Genomic DNA, 20,284 nt, shown 5'->3' on the forward strand with positions numbered 1-20,284 from the left:
GTGATTTGGCCCTGTATCCATGATGCAGATGTTGATGGATGGAAACAGAAATTGAGCAGAGGGAAATGCAGACTTTGGGATCAATAGGTCAGCTTGGCTGCTGGCAGTTCAGAAGGAGAAAATGAGATGCATTAAAAACTTCTTTCTGGTCAATCTTTATTTTACACATTTGCATCACAGCAGGGAAACCAAGTTACACAGACTGTCCTGACTTGTCTCTACCTTGCTTCTCTTCAAATACTGTTTACTGTTCTTTTAATAAAGTTTAAAAAAATACTGAAAAAAAATCCATTTTTACATCTGAACAGGAACTGAGAAATAGGATATTTACAGGTCACCAAAACCCCAAGAACTGAACACTGCTGTACACAGAAAAGTCTTTTTTAGTTCTTCTGGAGGTCATTTACTAAATGAATTCAAAGCTACATTGTACAAGGTGCCCTAAAGCTGCTTAATGACACAAGAGGATCTAGAATTAATTATTAATAGTTCCTAAAGGGCAAGGAAGCTATTTAGACTCATACTCTGTTTTAACAGAGCAGGTACCAGCTCCACTGGCTACAGGATGAAGTGCTTCTGATGATGTTGAGGTCGGACTCTACTTTAGTACACAGAGAGCAGAACACTGAGTGAAATCCCACAGGGAAATATCTATTAAGAATTGTCCTTTCTAGAGGATTGCTACAGTCAAAACATAAATGGGTTCTTGAGCCAGTCAGCCTATAAAGGAGTGACTCTTTTCTCAGCCACTTTCTTCCTACACCACTCAACACCTGAGTACTGGTATTTTCCTACATCCTGTTCCAGCCACTTGGGAGCACAGATCATATGCAGCTCTCACTGGATCATTGCTATATCCAGGCAAGATACTACAAAGAGAAAATGCACAGCTTCCCCACATTGCTAAGGAAAAGTGATTAATCAGCCCAAAAGTATTGTATCCAGCAGCTACAAAAAATAAGCCAAATTAATTCAATTTAGAACGTTTTACAGCATATCAGCCCCAGGGAACACAAAGAAACATTGGTCAAATGTCTCTGGGCAGCACCACCTCAGCTTTCATGAAACATTGAGGCTACTGACACTACACACCAGGTCACAGTTTCAGTGTGAGTCCCACTATGTTCAAACCTCACTGCACCTCCCACTCCTGCAGACCCCAGCTCCTCACTCTTTGTACACAGGTGAAAAATGGGGACGTGCTCTATGACTGAAGCACAGACCATAACACAGGAGCTATAAAACATCTTCTGTAAAGTGACAGCAATCTGTTAGCTAGCATGACAGGCCAAATCGAAGGAGACAAACCAAGTAGGCTAAAGGAAGAAAGATTCCCTTCCCTCTCCTTAATAACTAGAGAACTCCAGTTCTCAGAGCTCAATAGAGCCTACAGTACCCAGTATTTGCTTCAAATTGGGCAGTTTTCAAATAAACAACAAAATCCCCTCCCTTCTCATCCATTTGATTGTCAGTGGCTCAGCTACTTTTCTCTAAGAGGAACACACAGTAAGGAAAAAAGACTAACACAAAAAATCTTCTACAGGACTTGCACCAGATGTGCACACTGGAGTGATCAGGATATGGCCTTTCATGGCCAGAAGGAATGCTACAGTGCCCAAGGACACATGGTGGATGCACACTCATGCCAGAGAGAGTCCACTCAGCTTAGAGAAAATACATCTTCCACACTAGGAGCTCCAGACAAAATGCTGCAATGCAGCAAATTTTTACAACATGCTCTCCCAGGGCATGCCAGCATGGAAATCCAGGATCAGGGCACTGAGCTGGAGAGAAACACTGAACAATGCACTGCACACATCACAACACACCCAGTTAGACGACAACATGAAAGAGCATCTTAACAGGACAGCATGTGGCTTCTTCAACTCCAACTGCTCCACTCCGAGCAGGCAGCAGCACTGTTCCACATGACCCCATTATGTCTTGCTTTCTTTTAGTACGTCTCTTGATGAACCATCAAGGAAAACATTTTCCAGCCTGAAGAATGCAAGAGTCTGGCAGTTGCACTGCAAGGAGGCTTCCTCTGGAAGACAGCCTGCTGAGCAGCTGAAGGAGGAGTGCAGCAGTCGCATGTGCATGTCAGCATCCACAGGGATTTACTGGGGCATAACCTGCATTAAAGTGAAGACTGAACCAATCTCGTTTTTGTCTGCAGAGGGGACTGAGTGCTCGGCTGCAGCAGCATACGGGAAAGCATTCAAACCATTTATTCCCATTGCAGCAGACCTGCTGTTCCAGGACTCCTGCCACTCTGCTGCTGGGTACTGTTGGCGATTGCTTCAGCTCCTCACTTCAGTAAAAGCAGGGAAGCAAAGCTGCACATCCCTAAACGATCTGTAATCCACAACAGCTCCTCTACTTCCCTCCCTGTGAGAGGCAGAGCTTCCTACCAGATAAACAGCCATCAGCAAGTGAAAGGCAAGCACTGATTATCCTGCCTGGGGAGCTCCAAGCTGCTGCACTCCACTAGCCCTGGAGTTATGCAGTGCTAGTCATGCAGCTGTGGGTTTGCCTGGGAAGGAGGGGAGGGAGTAGTCCTGTCTTTGATGATTTGCAGTGCAGCACCAGCTGTGCTGGAGAAAAGCAGAACTGCAGCCATCCCCTCCACCCTCCAACTTCCCAGCTGCCATCCCATCCATCAAGACAGGCTTTCTGTCCTGATCCAAGGAATTGCACCAGAGAAAATTCATTTTGGAAATGGCCACAATAAGAATCTTTTGGGTTTTGACTTGTCCATGACTTTGATTTCCCTTCCTAATGCTCAGGTCTGACCATTTCCTGCTGCTTGGCATCCTGTGTAAAGCACCAGCAGAAGCTGGTTGTGGAGCTGACTGCTGAAGCTCAGGGCTGAACTTGGAAAAAGCTCTTGTAAAACTTCCAGAATACTGCTGTAGGTTTTCATGCCAAGACAAAAAGAAATGACCCATTTTTTTAGCCTTTGACTGGTGAGCCAGGGACTTGGCAGATAAACCTACACCATATGCAACTTTAGCAAAAAAAGTGCATATTAAAAAAAAACCAAACAAAACCTGAGACTAAGGTAACAGCACTTGCCAAGTTGTCAACTCCATTGGTGCTCAGGTATGGAATAGGCAGCTGTTTGGAACCAGCTCAGCATTCCCTGGGATCACAGCACAGCCCTCGTGGTTCTGGGTGAAATGCCACACCTATGACAATTTCACATCTCATTCACAAAAGGATTAACAGGCTCCAGAATAGCATTGTCCAGATGCACTTTGTTCCTTATCCCTTACATACCTCAGTGCCAACACACTTCCAAGTCTTCAGTGGGCTTCTCTGAACAAACTTTACAGCCTGTTTGAGCAGCCCTTTGGATGCAGGGAATCACAAGGGATAGAGTAACTGCAGAGGATGAGTTTTTCCAGGTATTGCATTTAAATGTAAGAGCTGGGACTGCATGTGTTTGTTTATGATCCAATTTCTCACACTTCAGGCTAAATATGTAGATTTCTTCCTCCAGAAGGCCTAAAGGCCCATAGGTCACCAAACAGCCTTTCCAGTGGTATAGGATCTCTCCTCACTCAAACTGTCTCACTGCAAGGCAATGACAGCAAAGTCAAACCATCACTGCTGGGATAACTGTGAAGTTACAGCTGAGGAGGAAAACAGAAGAGGATTCTGCAGCCAGAGACAGATGCTCTTCTTCTTGTGCTTCATCTGAAGAGAAAGCAGTTCCAGGTATCAAAGCAGGTAGATTTGTTTCTACCACCTCCATGGTGCATAGAACCAACACCTGGGAAAAGAAGTGGCAACGGGGGAAGGGGATGCTGCTCCTCAAATAGCAAGGCTTGGTACAGACAGCTCCCCAAGAGCTCCACAATCCCTGCTCAGGAATGAGGAAGTGGCTCAAGATTCTGGAGGAAATCCTCCTTCTCAGCTTGCAGACTAAAATAAAACCAATTCCTGAACAAGTCTGTAAGCGATGCTGGCACATCCAGAGCTCTGCTGATGCCTCTCCCTGACACCCTGGCAGAAGCACTTGGCTCCTCAGCACCACATGTCAGTGTGTCTGCATGAATATTAAGGCTTCAGTGGGTCAGTGACCTACAGCTGATTTATTTTTGTTAAAGCTAATCCTCATTCCACCAGTGAGCCACTTCCATCCTCCCCCAAATGAGCACCTATTTTCACTACTACAGCTCTGGACACCAACTGCCCTACTGACAACCCCAGGGACTACAGAGAAAACACACGTGGCATTTTGGAATGTGTCTGTTAAGACTCCACTACAAGTCTGCAGCTAACAGTCAAGGATTCCATATTCCTCTGCATCAAGGTTCTGGTCATAATCTTCTCCTCTCCTGACAAAAAAACCCCAAAACATTTAGGACTGGGAGTTATAGTTGCCTGGTTTTGGTGGCAATACCACTTTGGCCAGTTCAGCTCATCTCAAACAGCAGTGCTGTTAATCCCACACAGCCAGAGAGGTACAAGTAGCCATCCAGAGTGGCCCAGTAACTCAGGGTAACTGTGAACCAGAGATTTATGCTGCAGTAAAATGGCTAGACAAATTTCCACTGGAGAGTCTGGTACTGTTTATACTTGCCAGAAAGGAGTGACTTTTGAAATACCTTGAAAATATTTTATGAAGCAAACCAATGTGCTCTGGGTCACAGCTTGAAAGTAAACATTTAGGCAGACCCCTAAAAAGCAAGCATCAGTCTTACATCTCTTGTGTACTTCTTGTCAGGTGGGAGTGAGTCAAGAGCAACTCCATGGACAGTGGAGAATGTACATAAATGCTTATTGCACTATGGGCTTAGTGCTTTAATGGAGAATAGTCACTCATTTCCTGTATAGCAACACATCTGAAAACCTGACACATTCAGGTGGACACCTGCAGGGATAAGACAAGATACTTATCACCTTTCCCACTTGCATGAGCAGTGGCAGAAGTCATCTGATCCAATACCCGTTCAGTCTCTCAAATAACTGCAGTTGCTCCTATCCATTTGTTTTGCAATGTTCCATCCAAGCCAAAAGGAGAGTTTATAAAAAGAAAAAAAAAAAATACTTACATGTCTTTATCTTCTTTTCCCACCTTCTGACAGGCTTTGCAAGTCCCAGCATTCATGTTACAAAGCAAGTGTGTGTGTGTATATATATATAAGCATTATATAAAATATATTCTTTACATACACACTGAAGATCCCTCTTCACATTAGTATTACACATTCTGAGGAACGCAACAATTCAGAATAAAGAACCGATCCAGAAAGGGGGAAAAAAAGCTACCCAAAATCCCTAGGAAAGCTTCACACTCCTTGCAGGTACCAGGAGATCCCATTTTCTTATGATCAAAGGAATTGTTATATTTCTGCACTGCTTTGCTCTCCCTAGCCACACCCCACTCTGCAGTTTCAGTGGTGGGGAGTGCAAGTTGCTCCCTTTCCACTGAGAGTAATATTAATAAATTAAAAAAGTTTCTCTGAAAGTGCTGCCTTAGTCCAGTCCATCATGCTGTGCTTTCCCATTCGCCCTGAGGCTCTGCTGAACCATTCACCACTTTCTTGACTTTCTTCATGCCCTCCATTACTCCTGAAGTCGTCACCCTAGAAGAGAAAGGAGAAGCATCAGACATCAGACCCTGAACTGTAAATCCATTTCAGCAACAGCTCACACCCATCAAACAACACTTCTCACATCTCTTTACCCACACTGAGCAGTTCCCATGTTTGATCTCTTCTACCACCCTGACACAGCACAGATAGGAGTTGGAAGCACAGCTGCTGTCCTTGAGCACCTCAACACCCTTCCCATCTATCATTAAACTAAAGCAGCAAGTAATATTGGCTCGTACTTCAAAAAAGATAACAGGGGTGGTAAAACAGTTAAACCAGGTGTTTATTTGCTAAATTTGAGCAGATCACTTAAAAACCCCCTGTTACTATGCAGCTGACCACCCTTACTTATGTGACTTTCTTCTGCATTTTGATAGGTACAACATTACAGAAATACACAGTGCCCCAGATGAACCTTATTAGCTTAATGCACACCAGCTCCTCTTAATAGCAAAATGAGCAGCAACAAAACAGAAGGGAGAAGTTATCCTTTTTGTACCATCCATGGATTTGTCATGGCAATCTGACCATTGAACTACAAAGTCTCACAACACCATTCAATAGGAGGTAGACTGAACTGTTTATCCAGGCAGAACAGCACTGTTCCTCTTGAAACTGCCTTGGCTCTCCAACAGCTCTTCAGCTCAGCTTTTCTCTGCTGCTACACCAAACAGGCAATTTGAATGCTCAACACATTTCCTTTATTCTTTTGCACAGTGTGATTCTCATTCCACACAGGTATTTTTTTTTTTCTCCCCACGAACATGCTACAAAGGTTATTTTGGACGCTGAAGGTAAGAGTGCCAATAGCTCAATGCATTCCCAAGGGATGCCTGGAAGCACACACAGACCTGTCCTGTTCAAAGCTGCCCCTGTTGGTCTGTGAGCACTTTCACCTGCTGTTTACCACGTCAGAGTGCTTTATTTGATCAGAGCTGCTAACAACATCTCCACAGCATCACCCCAAGAGGAGAAGTAATCTTCAGATAACACTCCTCTTCCCTTAGTTCCATGTTAGATCCCTGCTTCTGTTCATGTACTGTAAAAATAATTTACTCAGCCTGCTGTGTTCAGTGACATTCCAGCAGTGGCCATACTGGGATCATCACTGGTTCTCACTTTAGAGTGGGCTTAGATGAGCTTGGGCTTTATAGGAAAGGGTCACAAGAGTATAGATCAAATAACTTTTTTCCCTACTAAAATAAAAAAAAAGGCAAATACAGAGAAAAGTAAGCAGGTTGCTTAAAGGAGAAAGATGGAATTAGTAAACAATAAACATTTCCTAGAAGACATCAAACTTATCAGTACAGAGGCATGCAGATATTTTAAATTCTCTCTGTTGATAAAGATTTCCCACACTCAGATAGGAAAAAATCTGGAGAAACTAAGCTAGACAAAACCGAAGTAGATGGATAACTAATTGGAAAAGTATGCATTGAGATTTACTTAATGGTTTCCTGTCAAAAATGTAAGAACATTGAGTGTGGTTCCAGAGAGGCCTGTCCTGGGTTCACTTCTACTCAGTATTTTCAGTAATTGCCTGGGTAATGGAATAGAGAACTTGCTTATTAAATCTGCACAAGACACTAAGAGTTACATACTGGAGAACAAGACTAGAATGCAGAAAGATTCTGGCAAATTGAAGTAATAGTCTGAAAAGTACAGGAGGATGCAGCAAGACAGCTACCAAGTTTACTCTTCAGAAATAATCAACTTCATAATTACAGAATGAGGAGCTAAGTATCCATTCCTCAGGGAGGAGCTGAAGATTGCCATGAACTACAAAGCAGAAACGAGCATCTCACACAGCAATGCAGCAGCAGATGCACTGGGATATATGAAGAGGTTTCACAGATGCATGACACCAAAGCAGTCCCAACACTTGACTCACAGCTGGGAAGATCCCACCTGGCACACACTGCACTCTAATGCCATTAGAGAGCCACTGCACACCAAGGTGGTGACAGAAGTAATGCAAGGTTACAGCTAGGAGGGAATGATCCACTTCCCATGTTTATGGGACAGTTACACACTGAAAGTGCAGGCAGATCAAGTCACATCCTTTGCTACCAGAGAGGCCATTTACTGTGTCCCCCTCAGTAACAGCAAATAGCTGGGAGAGATTTCTGTGTGGATTCTCCAACAGTGAAGGTTAAAACCCATCTGAAGAGCTTGTTCTTGTCTCGTGACAAGTGCATGAAGTAGCTCTCAAGTCCCTCCTTTTCTCAGATTGTTCAGGTACAACAGGCAATTCCTCTCGCTCTCAAAATCAGTCCAGTCATCACATTTTAGTGCCCAATAAAATAAGGGTAGCAGCACTAAGACCAAGCACACTGAAATCCTCATTGTCCTCAGCACTTCAGCTCTGACCTGCAATATGGCAGGGAAATGTTCCTCACCTGCAGTCTGCTGAACTGCATTTCCAGCCCACAAATCAGCAGCAGTTAAAATGCAACAAATCCTTCTCACTGAACCATCCCTCTCCAGAGAGCATTTCTGTGCCTGCCAGAGGGGTATCTGTCACAAATGAGGCAGAGAAGGAGCTCCCCAAGCACTCCATCACACGGTGGTATGTGCTGCAGAGATTTCATGGGGTTTATTTTTCTTCTGCATTGTAACCAAGGTATCAAGGAATGGCTAAACATTCAGAAGTATCTCCAGCTCTCCACAGTGGTGGATTTAAACTGTGTTTTCTCCTGTTTATTTGTTTTATAGTCCAACAAGAAACACTGCAATACTGGCAGCAGCCAGCCCTTACAAGTTATTGCAAACTGGAGTGAAAACTGATCAGCCATAGAGCAAAAAAAGCTGATCTCTGCAAGCAAAAGATGTGTTAGGTGAAGAAAATCACTGCTAATGCAGAGCACCATGAATCAGTCTGCCACGAAGCACAACCTGAGAGAAAGCAGAGAAAAGCAACCAAGCAGGTCATCAAATCTCAGCACAGAATAAGCTGCCTCAAAACACAGAGAGAAATTCCAGATCCCAAGGCATAAGCAAAGATCAGTGTTACCACAACAGTTCCCTGTGTTGAGGCTGTTTTAGGTGTTAAGCAGAAGCAAAGTCTCCACACACTGAGTAAGATGGATATACCAACTTGAGAACAAAACCATTAATGGTTTCTTCTCCTGCAATCCCTCCTCCAGTGGAAATATCTTAACCTCCCTGCATGCATGAACATCATTCTCAACCAAGACCTGTTAAAGAGCATTTTGATATCCAGCATCTAAAGCCAGATGAGTTAATGAAAATAAAAAACAAAAATTCTTCCTTTCCCCTTCCTCATCCCCACCTCATCCACTGTACTGTTCATATTTTTGTGTTCATGCCCCAGAAATGGCATTAGGACTGGAAGCCTGACAGCTCTTTCTGCCAAGTGTGGCTGCACCTTTTCAAGCAGGGAACTTTAATCTAACAAACTGTCAGCGACGAGCCCACGTACTGACAGAACTCAAGAGGCTGCCCAGCACAGAATACACAGAAAGCCACTTTGCTGATGATGAATGGCTATTGAACCTGCTTGAAAAAGGACAGACAGGTCCTTAGCTCAGCTTTAGTCACACTCTCCTCCCTGCCAGGACAACTTCTGTGCAGCCTGGAACAACTGAAGAGATTCCTGCAAAGTCTGTGGATCCTTCCTCCAAGCCAGAGTTACCTTTGCTATTCTTGATTTGTATTTTATTCCTGAGAGTTACAAGGACTTACAAGGAGAGGATTTGTGCCTTGTGTTGCTTCTGTACAGACACCTAATTTGCAGATTTTTCTTGAAACTTTCCAGATTTCCAGAGTCCTTAACAATATTTGCATTTACTGCCAGACTGAGATTTGTGTCATTTGCAATGCATGAAAACAGATTCAAACTAGAGAGCTGCACTTAGAATGTCCTAATTTTTTTTTCATGGAAGACAAGCAAGCCTGGAAAAGAGGTTTGATAACCTCACAGCTTTCCCCTCTGTTAGCTCATGAAATGTTCAGTCTAAAGGAACTGAATGCTTCTGTTTTAGAGAACCTTATTTTAAACAAAAACCCTCTGGAGAGGAAAATAACAATAAAACTGACATAGCAGAACACCATGAGGTTTTTAGTTTCTGCCATAGCCTGTAAAGACAAGTGGGTATTTATCACATGAAAGACAAAACACTCATGCAGTGGTTAGTCAGGACACTGACAGATACTTAGTCACCTGCTCAAATAAACCTCTGTATCTTTTCCCCCCCACAGAAACAACATTTAGTATTTATGAAGACAAAAACAGGACCAGCAAGACCAAATCAATGAGAAATTTAATACACATCCACTGCAGTGCTTCACCTGTCTCAGAATGTGTACAAACTCTGTTTTTCAAATATCTACAAATGTAACCTTCCTGATGGAGCTGGGGAAGAGAGAACCAGACACAGATTATACCCTGCCAAGTGCCCAAATGGAAAAAAACTTCTGGTGAATCAGATCAGAAAATTCAAGCAAGGCTAAGGGGAACAACCCACAAGGCACAACAATGGAAATTCCCAAAGCAAAGAGCAAAATGCCTTACTAGGAAAAAGCTCACAAGGAATTCTAACCCTTGAGTTTTAACGTCTACTTCATGATGAGATGTAAATCACTGAATTGCTTCATTAAATTTTCTCCAGTTCATTTCTGGCAGATTCTCCTAAATTTAGCAACTTCTCAATTGACTAAAATCACTGTATTTGAAAGGTGTCCTATTATTAGTCCTAGCAAAACCCCCACAAGCAAAAATTCATTAAGCACGTAATGCAAAGTTGAAATTCGCTCTAACAACAGGCAAAAAGGGAAAAAGCTTGTTTTGGTACAATCACAAATCCTGCCAGTTCACACAGTGACTTCCTGATGTGAATGTTTTTTTTTTACCAAACAGCTTCCAAACTGAGACCAGTTTCTTATATAAACCATTTAAACACATGTAAGTGATAGTGATAACACATGTAAGTGATAGTGATTTTAAGGTCACTACCCACTAGTTAGATTCCACTTACAAAAATGACAGATTTTTCTAGACCCAAAGTAAAAATAGCTAAGCATTTAAAAAGATCTTTGTTACTAGCCATATTTCTGAGAAGTTAAACTCCTTACATGACATTTCAGTCTGGATTCTATGGTTCAAACCTCCCTGTAGCAGTTTTCAAATAAGATTCATTTCTTTTTGAGCTAACTATGACAGCAAACACATTTGGACTTTTTTTTGCCTCTGTAATAAAAACAGTGTTGATTTATTTCACCCAGGTAAAGGAGATTTGCCAAACTAGAAAAACTCTTAGGAACAGGCTTCTGAGCCTGTACATGAATTGCAATTATGCATCAAACTTATAACTACCAAAGGATTAGTTTAGCTCTGCTTCTATTAAGGCAGCAGACTCTGGGGCATGTAAAGCTGTATCCAACACTCCTGGCAAGCTGAATTTCTTAGGGCATTTTTAATTACACATTCAAAAATGCCACTCATTTTTTAAGTCCTCAGAAAACCACTGCAAAGAAAATTATAGGGACTTAGCATAAGCCCTGCTATGTAATTTTTCCAGACTAGCTCAGGTCCTGAAGCATTTGTGGTGCCTCGTGGTTTCGCAGCAGGGAATGAACCAGGGAAGATATTGATAAAAATCCATCTCCTCAGCTCAGTGCTGCTTTAAATAAATTTTTGCAAAGCTATATGCTGAACACCAAGGCAGAAAGGATGTCACACCCTGTTCATCTATTTATTATTATATTATTTTTATACATTTATTATTATTTATGTTCTGCAGATTGGTGGGTCATTTTTGTTGTTCACTAGAGTTCTTTTAAATATGAAGCATTAATGATGAACTGTAAAACTCATTCATGTTCCATGAGCTAAATTAAAATTAAAAGCTTTCTTACTTTACATTTTCATGGGCATCTTTTTGCCTTACCAGCTTTTTCCACACTACTGCAATATCCAGGTCAGAGGCTCCTATGCACACCACAAATCTCTTTACACACACCAATACAGACACCTCATCTTTAAACGTGGGCAAATCCTCATCTTTGTCACAGAAGGATTTAGAGAGATTCAAGTAAACTGGTTTTAAACACTACTTTTCTCAAATCAGGTGAAGAGGTAAATAAAAGGGGAGAGGGGCTCTTACACAGCTTCCATCTCCAAGTCATCCTCATCATCTTGAGAGAGCTGTAGGTAAGGGTTGTCTGATGCTGGACGGAACTTGTACCCAGTGAGGACAAAGAACACCAGTGTGGCCATTTCATCCAGGAGCTGCAAGTGAAAACACGAGATTGAAGTTCAGCCCTGCTATGCTCTGTGGTCACGAAACATTGCTCCTCATTCATAAGGTTCAAGGTTTAATGGCCAAGAGGCCTGGGCCACAGCAGAAATAAAATAACTCCTGTCTGGTTGTCATTAATCCCAGGCTAAAGGTTGTCAAATCCTTTGTTCTTTCCGTTTTCCCTGTCACTTTAAATAGAGCTACAGTTCTATCCATCTCTCCAGAGCTTTCAAAGAACTATGGCAAGACTTGGCTTTTAAATGGGGCGGGGAGGAATCATCCCTACGTTGCTTAGTTTTTTCAACAGTTAATGTATTCCAAGGACTCCCTGCACAGTTACTTGGATTATGTGTTAAGAAACCAAGTATTTAGAAGTCCATAGGCAAAAGAAGTCTGTAGATGGAAGAGCAAAAACCTATTTCCCTGGCTCCCTCGGGCTTCAATTACACAGAGCAAACCTGACTAATTTTTTCACCTTTGTATGTTCTTGATTAATTTCCTTCAGACATTTTTAAATTGAAAGACTGAAAATCAATAAAGCAATTACTTTCAGACATCTCATGTATAATCCAGCAGCTTTGCTGGACAAACATAAAACTAAGAATATATTCTTTCACCTTAAGCACATCAGTGATAAAATCAAGAGGAGGCAGGATACTGCACTGTGCTTTGAGATGTTTTACTATAACATGAGGAACATTTTATGGAATTTTTTTGTGCAGTTATATTTAAAGAATAATAGAGAAAAACATCAAGGAATGGATGTATTTTCCTTTGCTGGCAAATACCTGGTACAGCCATTTCCACTGGAATGGAACAGCAATCTTTATGAGAATTGCAATGATCCGTGTGAAGTAAATGTAACACACAATCTGGGAAGGGAAAGGAGAAAGCATGAGAACAATAGCAACGGCCTTATAGAACCTTCTTACCCCAGAGAAATAGCTCCAGCAGTTCCCAGACAACTCATTATGTCAGACTAGCCTTATTATGCTCCTCAATAAACATGGAAGATATAAGCTGAGGGCTCTACTGCTTGCTGAACATCCAATAACTCAAGCTATTGGTAACATACTCAAGTTACAGCAGGAAATGCTTTAAGTATTACGATTTCATAGAATTTCAAGAATCACAATTGTAATTTATTACTCTTGCCACTTAGGAGAGCCTGAAATGAGGCCGTTGGAAATCATTAAGAAGTCTGTGTTCTCCTGGGAAACATACTCATGGCTCCCACTGACTTAATCAGGAACTGCACACATGCATCTCCAGGCACCATTTGGTCCCAAGTTTAATTTTTAGCAAGTTTACAGTATGTTATTCAAGCCCATCAATTCAACTGGCAGCTCAAGCTGTCTCCAGAGGAAATCAGGAAGCATTACAAATAGCTGGAATTTAAAGAGAGACAGAAGGATATAACCATTAGGAGAAAAAAGGAAGTTGCTTTTAGGATTGTAAGCCAGTTGACCAAGATGCCAAAGCACAGCAGTGCCAAGAGCCTCTCCCACATCCACCAGCTGCAGTAGATGCCAACAAGTATTCCATCAAAAGCTCTGAACTGCTTCCAAGCTCCCCACATGCATGTGTGCAGGTGTTTTACTTACCATGACATAGTAATGTCTGAAGAGCTTCAGCTTTGCTAGGTTAATGGCAGCTATCAAGAGAACACAAAAGTCCATCAGAAAATTGTTAACATGAGACAATTTCTTTTGATGCCTGTCTGCAGGGTAGGCAAGCGGTCAAAACCAGGACTCAGGTAATCCCAGGCTAGAAGGATTTGTACTGAGGAGTGCCAGCCTGGCATGTCCACATACAGGGTAACTCCCAGGCTGGGGTGAATTCACTCTTAAAAAGGGAACTGAGATTGCTTTTGCACTAAATTTTATATGCACACACTCAGTGTTATAGAACCTTCCTCTACCTGTGTACAGCCAACTACAAACTGTCACTCTCTCCTGCCAGAAGGGCCACTCCACCTGACACTGCCTCCTAGAAAATTCCTTTTTTCTAGGAAAAATTCCTCTTTTCTAGAGCCCTCCCTGACCTGCTCCATGCCTATAGCTGAGCAACTTGCAGGTAACCACAGCTCTGGGAATCACTGCACCTTGCTGAACAGCAGCCCAAGCACTTGAAAACCTATGTAAGGTCCTCTACCACGGCTCAGGCACAACTCACAAGTGAGACAGGAAATGATCCTGAGCAGTTCCCCAAACGTGCCAGCCCAGGCCCCGGGCAAACCTGGGCATATTGCACACATCACATCAGCTGGAGAGCACAGAGCACTCATGTGAACCAGCTGAGGTCAACAACAGATGGAGCAGCTGTCAGCTCTGCTCTGAGAGTCAGCTTTTACATGTGCAGCAGGATTACAAACACAGGCCACTGATGCTTTTGTGACAACACGAGAGGCAGACTCCAAGATCTGTTGACAGCATACAGAGATGCAGTTCAGAACCAATGAACATGAGCTGCCAGTTAAAAAATACTGCCACATATTTACTGGTATCCCTCCAAGTCCTCATAATGTATTTATCAAATGTGGAAGTGCAATACATCGAGCTGAAGTTCACCTGCACCCCCTCAGAGAACTCACCCACTGCAATGATTTATAAAAGGCTGCATATATTTGCATGTAAGGTCTTCCAGGTTCACAAGACAGCAAAATACAGTATTACAGATGAGGGAGAGGAGAGCTAATAGCTCCCTAAGAAATGCTTCACCTCCTCTGACAAAAACAAAGCAGCTTTTCTTATGCAAAGGAAGTGTCAAATGTACCACTGCAAATAAATTCCTCTAAGTTCCCACTACAGAAACTACAGTGAAGACAGACAGCATTCTGTTATAAAATTATTTTATAATCTAAAGATCAAGAGACCCTTTCCAGTTCACCTTTACTGTTCCTGGGGTACTGCTGAAAACTACAGACACCTCAAGCCAGATACAAACCCTCCTCCAGCAGACACACTCTAAGAGCAGCAACCTGACCAACACAAGGCATGAACTGACTGATGATCTAAAGTTAAAAGCTTTTCCTAATAGAGTTGGTGAAAAAGTAAAGCATGTAAATATGCATGATAAGTGCACTGAATTGTGAAACAGGAAAGCAGTATCGTCCTATTTAAAGAAGAGCTGCATTAAGTGTGACCATGAAGATCTTGTGATTTCCCACACACACTGGTTTGCACACAGAAGGATCTATTTTGAACTCAACACATCCAACTTCAAGAACTGCCACCAGTTGGTGCACTGACAGGCCAGGAGAATTACCAGGCTTTGTAGTTGAAGGAACACCAACTCAACAGCTGTGATTCAAACTGCCGGTCTATCAGCGCTTTACAGTCAACACCAGTGAGCTGGGGAGTCACTTCTGCTGGATTCAAGCACTGCATAGGATGAAAGGACAGCAAAGCCAAAGATCTGACTGCCAAAAGAAGTGCCATAATTCCACCTCTTCCAGCTGATGGTGCACAGCTCAACATCTCAGCTATTCATCATGATAATCAATAGCAAAGAGTCAAACTGGTATATTCATATATCCAGAATGTCTGAGCATGGGAAGGAAGGGCAAGGAGAGGAAAAAAATACAGCCACCACCAAGGAGAAAGGCTAAGCAGTCACCTGTGGAAGCTGACTTGCTCTCTTCAACTGCAGCAATATTTCTCTCCACTATCAGATATGTAAGCCAGCATTAATGCATGTCTACAAAATTCTGCCAGTTTTTTTTAAACAACTCAAAGTTACAGGACACACTGTTCTGGAGAAAAATCTAAAATCATCATTGCTTGGCATCAGCAGCTTGTGAATTGCTTCTTCACAGGCTGAATGTGCTCCAAGCAGTATTATTTGAGTCTTGCAATCATGGACACTCCAAGATTTCTGTTCACCTCAGCCTGGCAGCCCAGACAGCGACAGCAGCATTTACAAGGAGCGAGGTTCAGCCAGCAGCTGTCACTTACAACTTGAATCACTTGCAACCCCAACCTGTAAGGCTGTGATAACACAGCAGCAATCACAGCATGCAGTAAAGGTTGGGTAAATTTATATTTTGAGTATGATAACCATTCTGCAAAGGACAGTACTTAACTGCAGAGAAGGGAAAAAAAAATTTAAAGAGACCTTCCACCAAAGGTTTTAGAAATTAATTCATGCTCTTACAGACAGTAATTAGATAAAAGCCATCCTCCATGGAAAATTTATAGCATCTATACCTTGCTTCCCTCAGTTTTCCCTCTCTGTCACCATTTACTTTAACAGCTTGTGCCTGCAATACCTGATCTGCATCGATCAAAACAGAGCACACCCCAGTGTTTTGATAAGCAGCCTCTTTTTGAGATTGTCCCCATGCTAATTTCCAATGTTGAGGCTGTCTTATAAGATGGAAAAAGAAGCTGGACCATCCACTTGCACACCACACAATAGCCTTTTGATTAATAAATCCGACCTTTTCAGTATATGTATGCAATAACAATCACAGGATTGCAGCTGAGGGTGCAGGGAGCTTGAGCCCAGACAATACAATCCATAAAGAAAAACCATAATGCAGCCAGTGAACGTGCTCATGGTACAGCTGAAAGTATTTCTTCAATGCTTTGCTTGCCCTACTCACGCTGATGCGTTTGAGATGTGATTTGTGCTATTATCAAACTGTAAATGGAAGCTTTCTGCTCTCCCCAGTGATGCAGCACATGTAGATCTAGCCCTTGTAAAAGCAGCTCTGAGATGTGTGGCTCTACAGCCTGAGCTCTCTGCTTAAAAGCATTCCTGTACTAGAAAGAATAGGTCAGACAGATACAGCAAGGCTCAGTGTCACCAAGAAGAAGGTGGCACAGACGCCTTAATCTTGAATGTCCTGAACCACATCAGCCATTTGGCACAAAAGTGCTCCACCAGGGTCAGATGAAAAACCAAAGCACTGTATCTCCAACACAGAGCTGCCACATCAACCCTGGACAGGTCTCTGGGGCACCTGGAAGTGGTGCTGAACCCAGCCAAGCAAGGGCTGCTCTGCACCACGCAGGACCAGGCTCTTTGCTCACAGCATTTTCATGGCACAGCAGCAGGAAGACACTGAATACTGCAAATGGTTTTTCCTGACATGGGGGCAAGCACGAAAGCATTAATCATCATTTGGCCACTGCACAGTGCACAGGGAATGAATGATGCCTAGGAGCAACAGGCTGTCATGTATTTCCCCTAATTCTGCTGCCTGCTGTAACTGCAGTGCTCCAGGAAAACAGCAACCCATGACTGGAGTGTGCCATGTCACATCTCTCATCACAAACACACAGGTACCAGCAGAACAAACTGCATTCCAAACCATTCCTCCCTCAAACAACAGAGGACATGATCACAAGGGTGTGCCATGACACTTGAGAGGTCCAGTGACCAAAAACTTGGAGCTTCAAACAGAAATGATGTATAAATAATATATATACTCCCTCTCTTTTCTCGAGATGCCTGTAAACAAGGTGGTGGGAGCTGAGCAGCTTTGCAGGCTGAACAATTCTAGGTCAGTTTGCAAGGCTGATTTCCTTAAATCTGCAAGACATTTGCAATGCAGATCTACAAATGGACAGAGAGCAAAGGCTCCCACTTGAAGGAAGATATAGTGACAGATCAAAGGTGTAGCTAAGCACTTGCTTAAGTCTGAAGGTGGCGATTTTAAAAGGGGAGGAAAAAAGATTCTAAAAATGGGATGTTTACGCCCACTGCCATGCAAGATAAGAAGCCTGTGTAGGTCAGATATACTGCTTTAAAGATCACCTTCAAGGGAAGAAAGCAAACAACCAGGCAGCTCAAACTCAGCCATAGCACTGTGCTCTGCCTACTCTTCACTAGCAATCCACAGCATCTGGGTATGTAAGGTCTCCTTGGATAATTATCCAAGGGCTTTAGACCCATTTCTCTAGCTCTCCCACTTTGCTTTTCTTTTAAAATATTTAATCCAGTTTAAATGACTATTAGCTAGTGACTCCAAATCAGTGCCACTTATAACAGACTTTTTTATTAATTGTACATTGCTAAAACAAAGGCCTATGACAAGCCCAGACTAAAGGTCTGGTAAATCCAAATCTGCTTCATTCCTAGTCCAGTCACATTCCAGTCATGGGTGCCACATGACCCAGGGGACTGCCACCTAATAAACAGGTGGAGAAACAGCTGGAAGAGAGCATGATAAACAGTCAGGAAACACCATCAGGATACTGAGCCATAAAGTCCTGGAGTTGTTAGTCCTAACAGATGCAAGGAAGAAAAAATCATTTTCCTTAGGTCTTTGTCACCAGCAAGGACATCACCAGAAGACTTAGTGCCAGGAAAAACAGCTACTGAATGTGTAGTATGGAATTCCTCAATACATCCTATAAGTTAATGAAGTCTGAGTGAGAGGGAAAGCAGCCCTTGACTAGACAGTAAATCCCAGCAGGCCAGAGGCAGCCCAGCTAGCAGTGTCTGCACACAGTCCAGCCAGATCTAACCATAGGATACTTAATCTGCATATGAGAAGATCCAGTAACTTTTAATACTTCAGGAGAAAATTGCCTTTAACTGCAGAAGAAAAAAAATGCTCATGATTTAATAGTAAGTACTAATTCTATTTTTTATTCTCATGAGAAACTGAGACATTGAGCAGCCCCTCTGAAGAACAGGGCCTCCAAAGGAAGCTTACAGAGCATGTGGTTCTAGTGAAGAGAATTCATTGATAAGCCTAACATGAATGATTTCACTTTTTTACACTGCAACCAAATCACTTTTGGTTTTCTCAACCAGACACACTAGCAGCATGACAGCACTAGGTAACATTCTGCTTCTGGCATCACATTGCCATTCACTTGCTCCCCGTGGGCTCCTATCAACAGCCTCTAAATAGTCCAACCAGATTGTGTTTCACAAGTGAGTCCCAGAACTGCAGCCACAATCTGCTCTCAGCCTGTGCAATGTTTTCCCTGAAAATCCATTCCTTAGCTATTCTTTTATTATCAGTGTAGCATAACATAGCTGCTAAGTCCCCCTGAACACACAATTACTGAACTTGCAGGATCTACACAACCAGATGGCAACACCAGTAGGTAAAGCTGGGAACAGCAGCAGGGATTCACAAGCAGCATTCAAGATAAAGAGCATCATCACCCATGGAGAACAACACAAAACACAGGACTAAACCAGACCTTAAGTGCTGCTGTGCATAGCACTGACTAGCTGTAAAGACACAGCCAGTGCCTCTCAAATTACCATTTTTTCCTTCCACATTTTTTACACACCATGGTGCATCCTACAGAACTGCCTGGATTTATTCAGATCTGGATTTCATTTGGTATGAGGGACAGTGGATAGTTGAGCCTGTACACTGAACATCCCTGCTGTTGGCTACCTCACTTCTCTCCTTCTCAGCGTGTCTGAGGTTTATCAAACTCCACAGCACCATCTTGTGATAACAACCAAAGTAGGTACACGGGGATCACATGGGGCCACACAGATCTGAAGGGTTTCTGTCTTAATTACATGCATGAATTGCTGTGTGCTCACCACCAGGACAGTAAGATCCATGGCCACCCAGCTAAGAACCAGGCCTGACATGTGTGAAGTCCTTGGTTCAGAAGAAAGACTGATTCAAGGAAATCTGAACTTATCAGACTTTTCAAAGGTAAGAACACAAATACTCCAGAACATATGCTCAGTGGACAAGGTAAAACAAATCCATCAGTAAATGTCACTGAACCCAAGTGAATGCACTGATAACAAAGCTACCAATAACATTTATATTAGACTTTGATAACTGACCCTTTTAACATTTGTTTCTATTAGTAATTTTCTTCCATTAGGCTGCAGGTAGGTAACTTGAAGGGTTGTTGTTTGGTGTTTTTTTTAACAGCTTGGAACATCCAGAAAGCATGCTAGGCTCATCATAAGTATTGTTTAAATTTAACAGATGGCAAAAAATGAACTAATCTGAGGTCTGCAAAGAGCTAACTTCAGTACCCAGCCTTACATTTTACCTACAATCAGCACTCAAGTGCAGAAGTGTCTGTGAAAGCCAAGGAAACGGCTGGAAAAAGAATCCAGACCTGGATACAGAATTCCAGAAAGGAGAGCCAAGAGTTGAAAGATGGGACTGAAGTTTAAAAGGCTGTTGCCAACAAATGACCTTCTACAAATGAAGCTTTGAAGAGTAAACCACTGAATGACAGAAGATGGAAAAGGCTGCCTGTGGCAGGCACAGTCTTCTCTCTTTCAGGATTTTTCATAGAGGAGCACAGAGGAAAGAAAGAGAAAACAATTTCTATTTCTGCCCCTTGTTTTTCCCATGTGGAATGTGTTTGGAGAATTGTTTACCTGGGGTGATTGCTTGATTGGATTCTGGTGAGGATTGTTTGAGCCTGATGGCCAATCCAATCTACCTGTGTCTGGACTCTGGAGAGAGGG

General features: G+C 42.6%; 1 protein-coding gene across 1 annotated transcript in view; it reads right to left on the minus strand.

The window, feature by feature from the left end:
• Nucleotides 1-630: 630 nt before the first annotated feature.
• GPR107 (G protein-coupled receptor 107) overlaps nt 631-20,284 on the minus strand; it is a 37,143-nt gene continuing 17,489 nt past the window's right edge. The window contains exons 15-18 of the mRNA XM_053996252.1: nt 13,468-13,517; nt 12,652-12,735; nt 11,729-11,853; nt 631-5,594 (exon numbers count right to left, since the gene is read on the minus strand). Of these exons, the coding sequence (XP_053852227.1) occupies nt 5,498-5,594; nt 11,729-11,853; nt 12,652-12,735; nt 13,468-13,517 (356 nt within the window). The 3' untranslated portion in view covers nt 631-5,497. The remainder of the gene's footprint in view (nt 5,595-11,728; nt 11,854-12,651; nt 12,736-13,467; nt 13,518-20,284) is intronic.

Source organism: Vidua macroura, chromosome 21, assembly GCF_024509145.1.
Source record: "Vidua macroura isolate BioBank_ID:100142 chromosome 21, ASM2450914v1, whole genome shotgun sequence".
In the NCBI taxonomy this organism is placed as follows: Eukaryota; Metazoa; Chordata; class Aves; order Passeriformes; family Viduidae; genus Vidua; species Vidua macroura.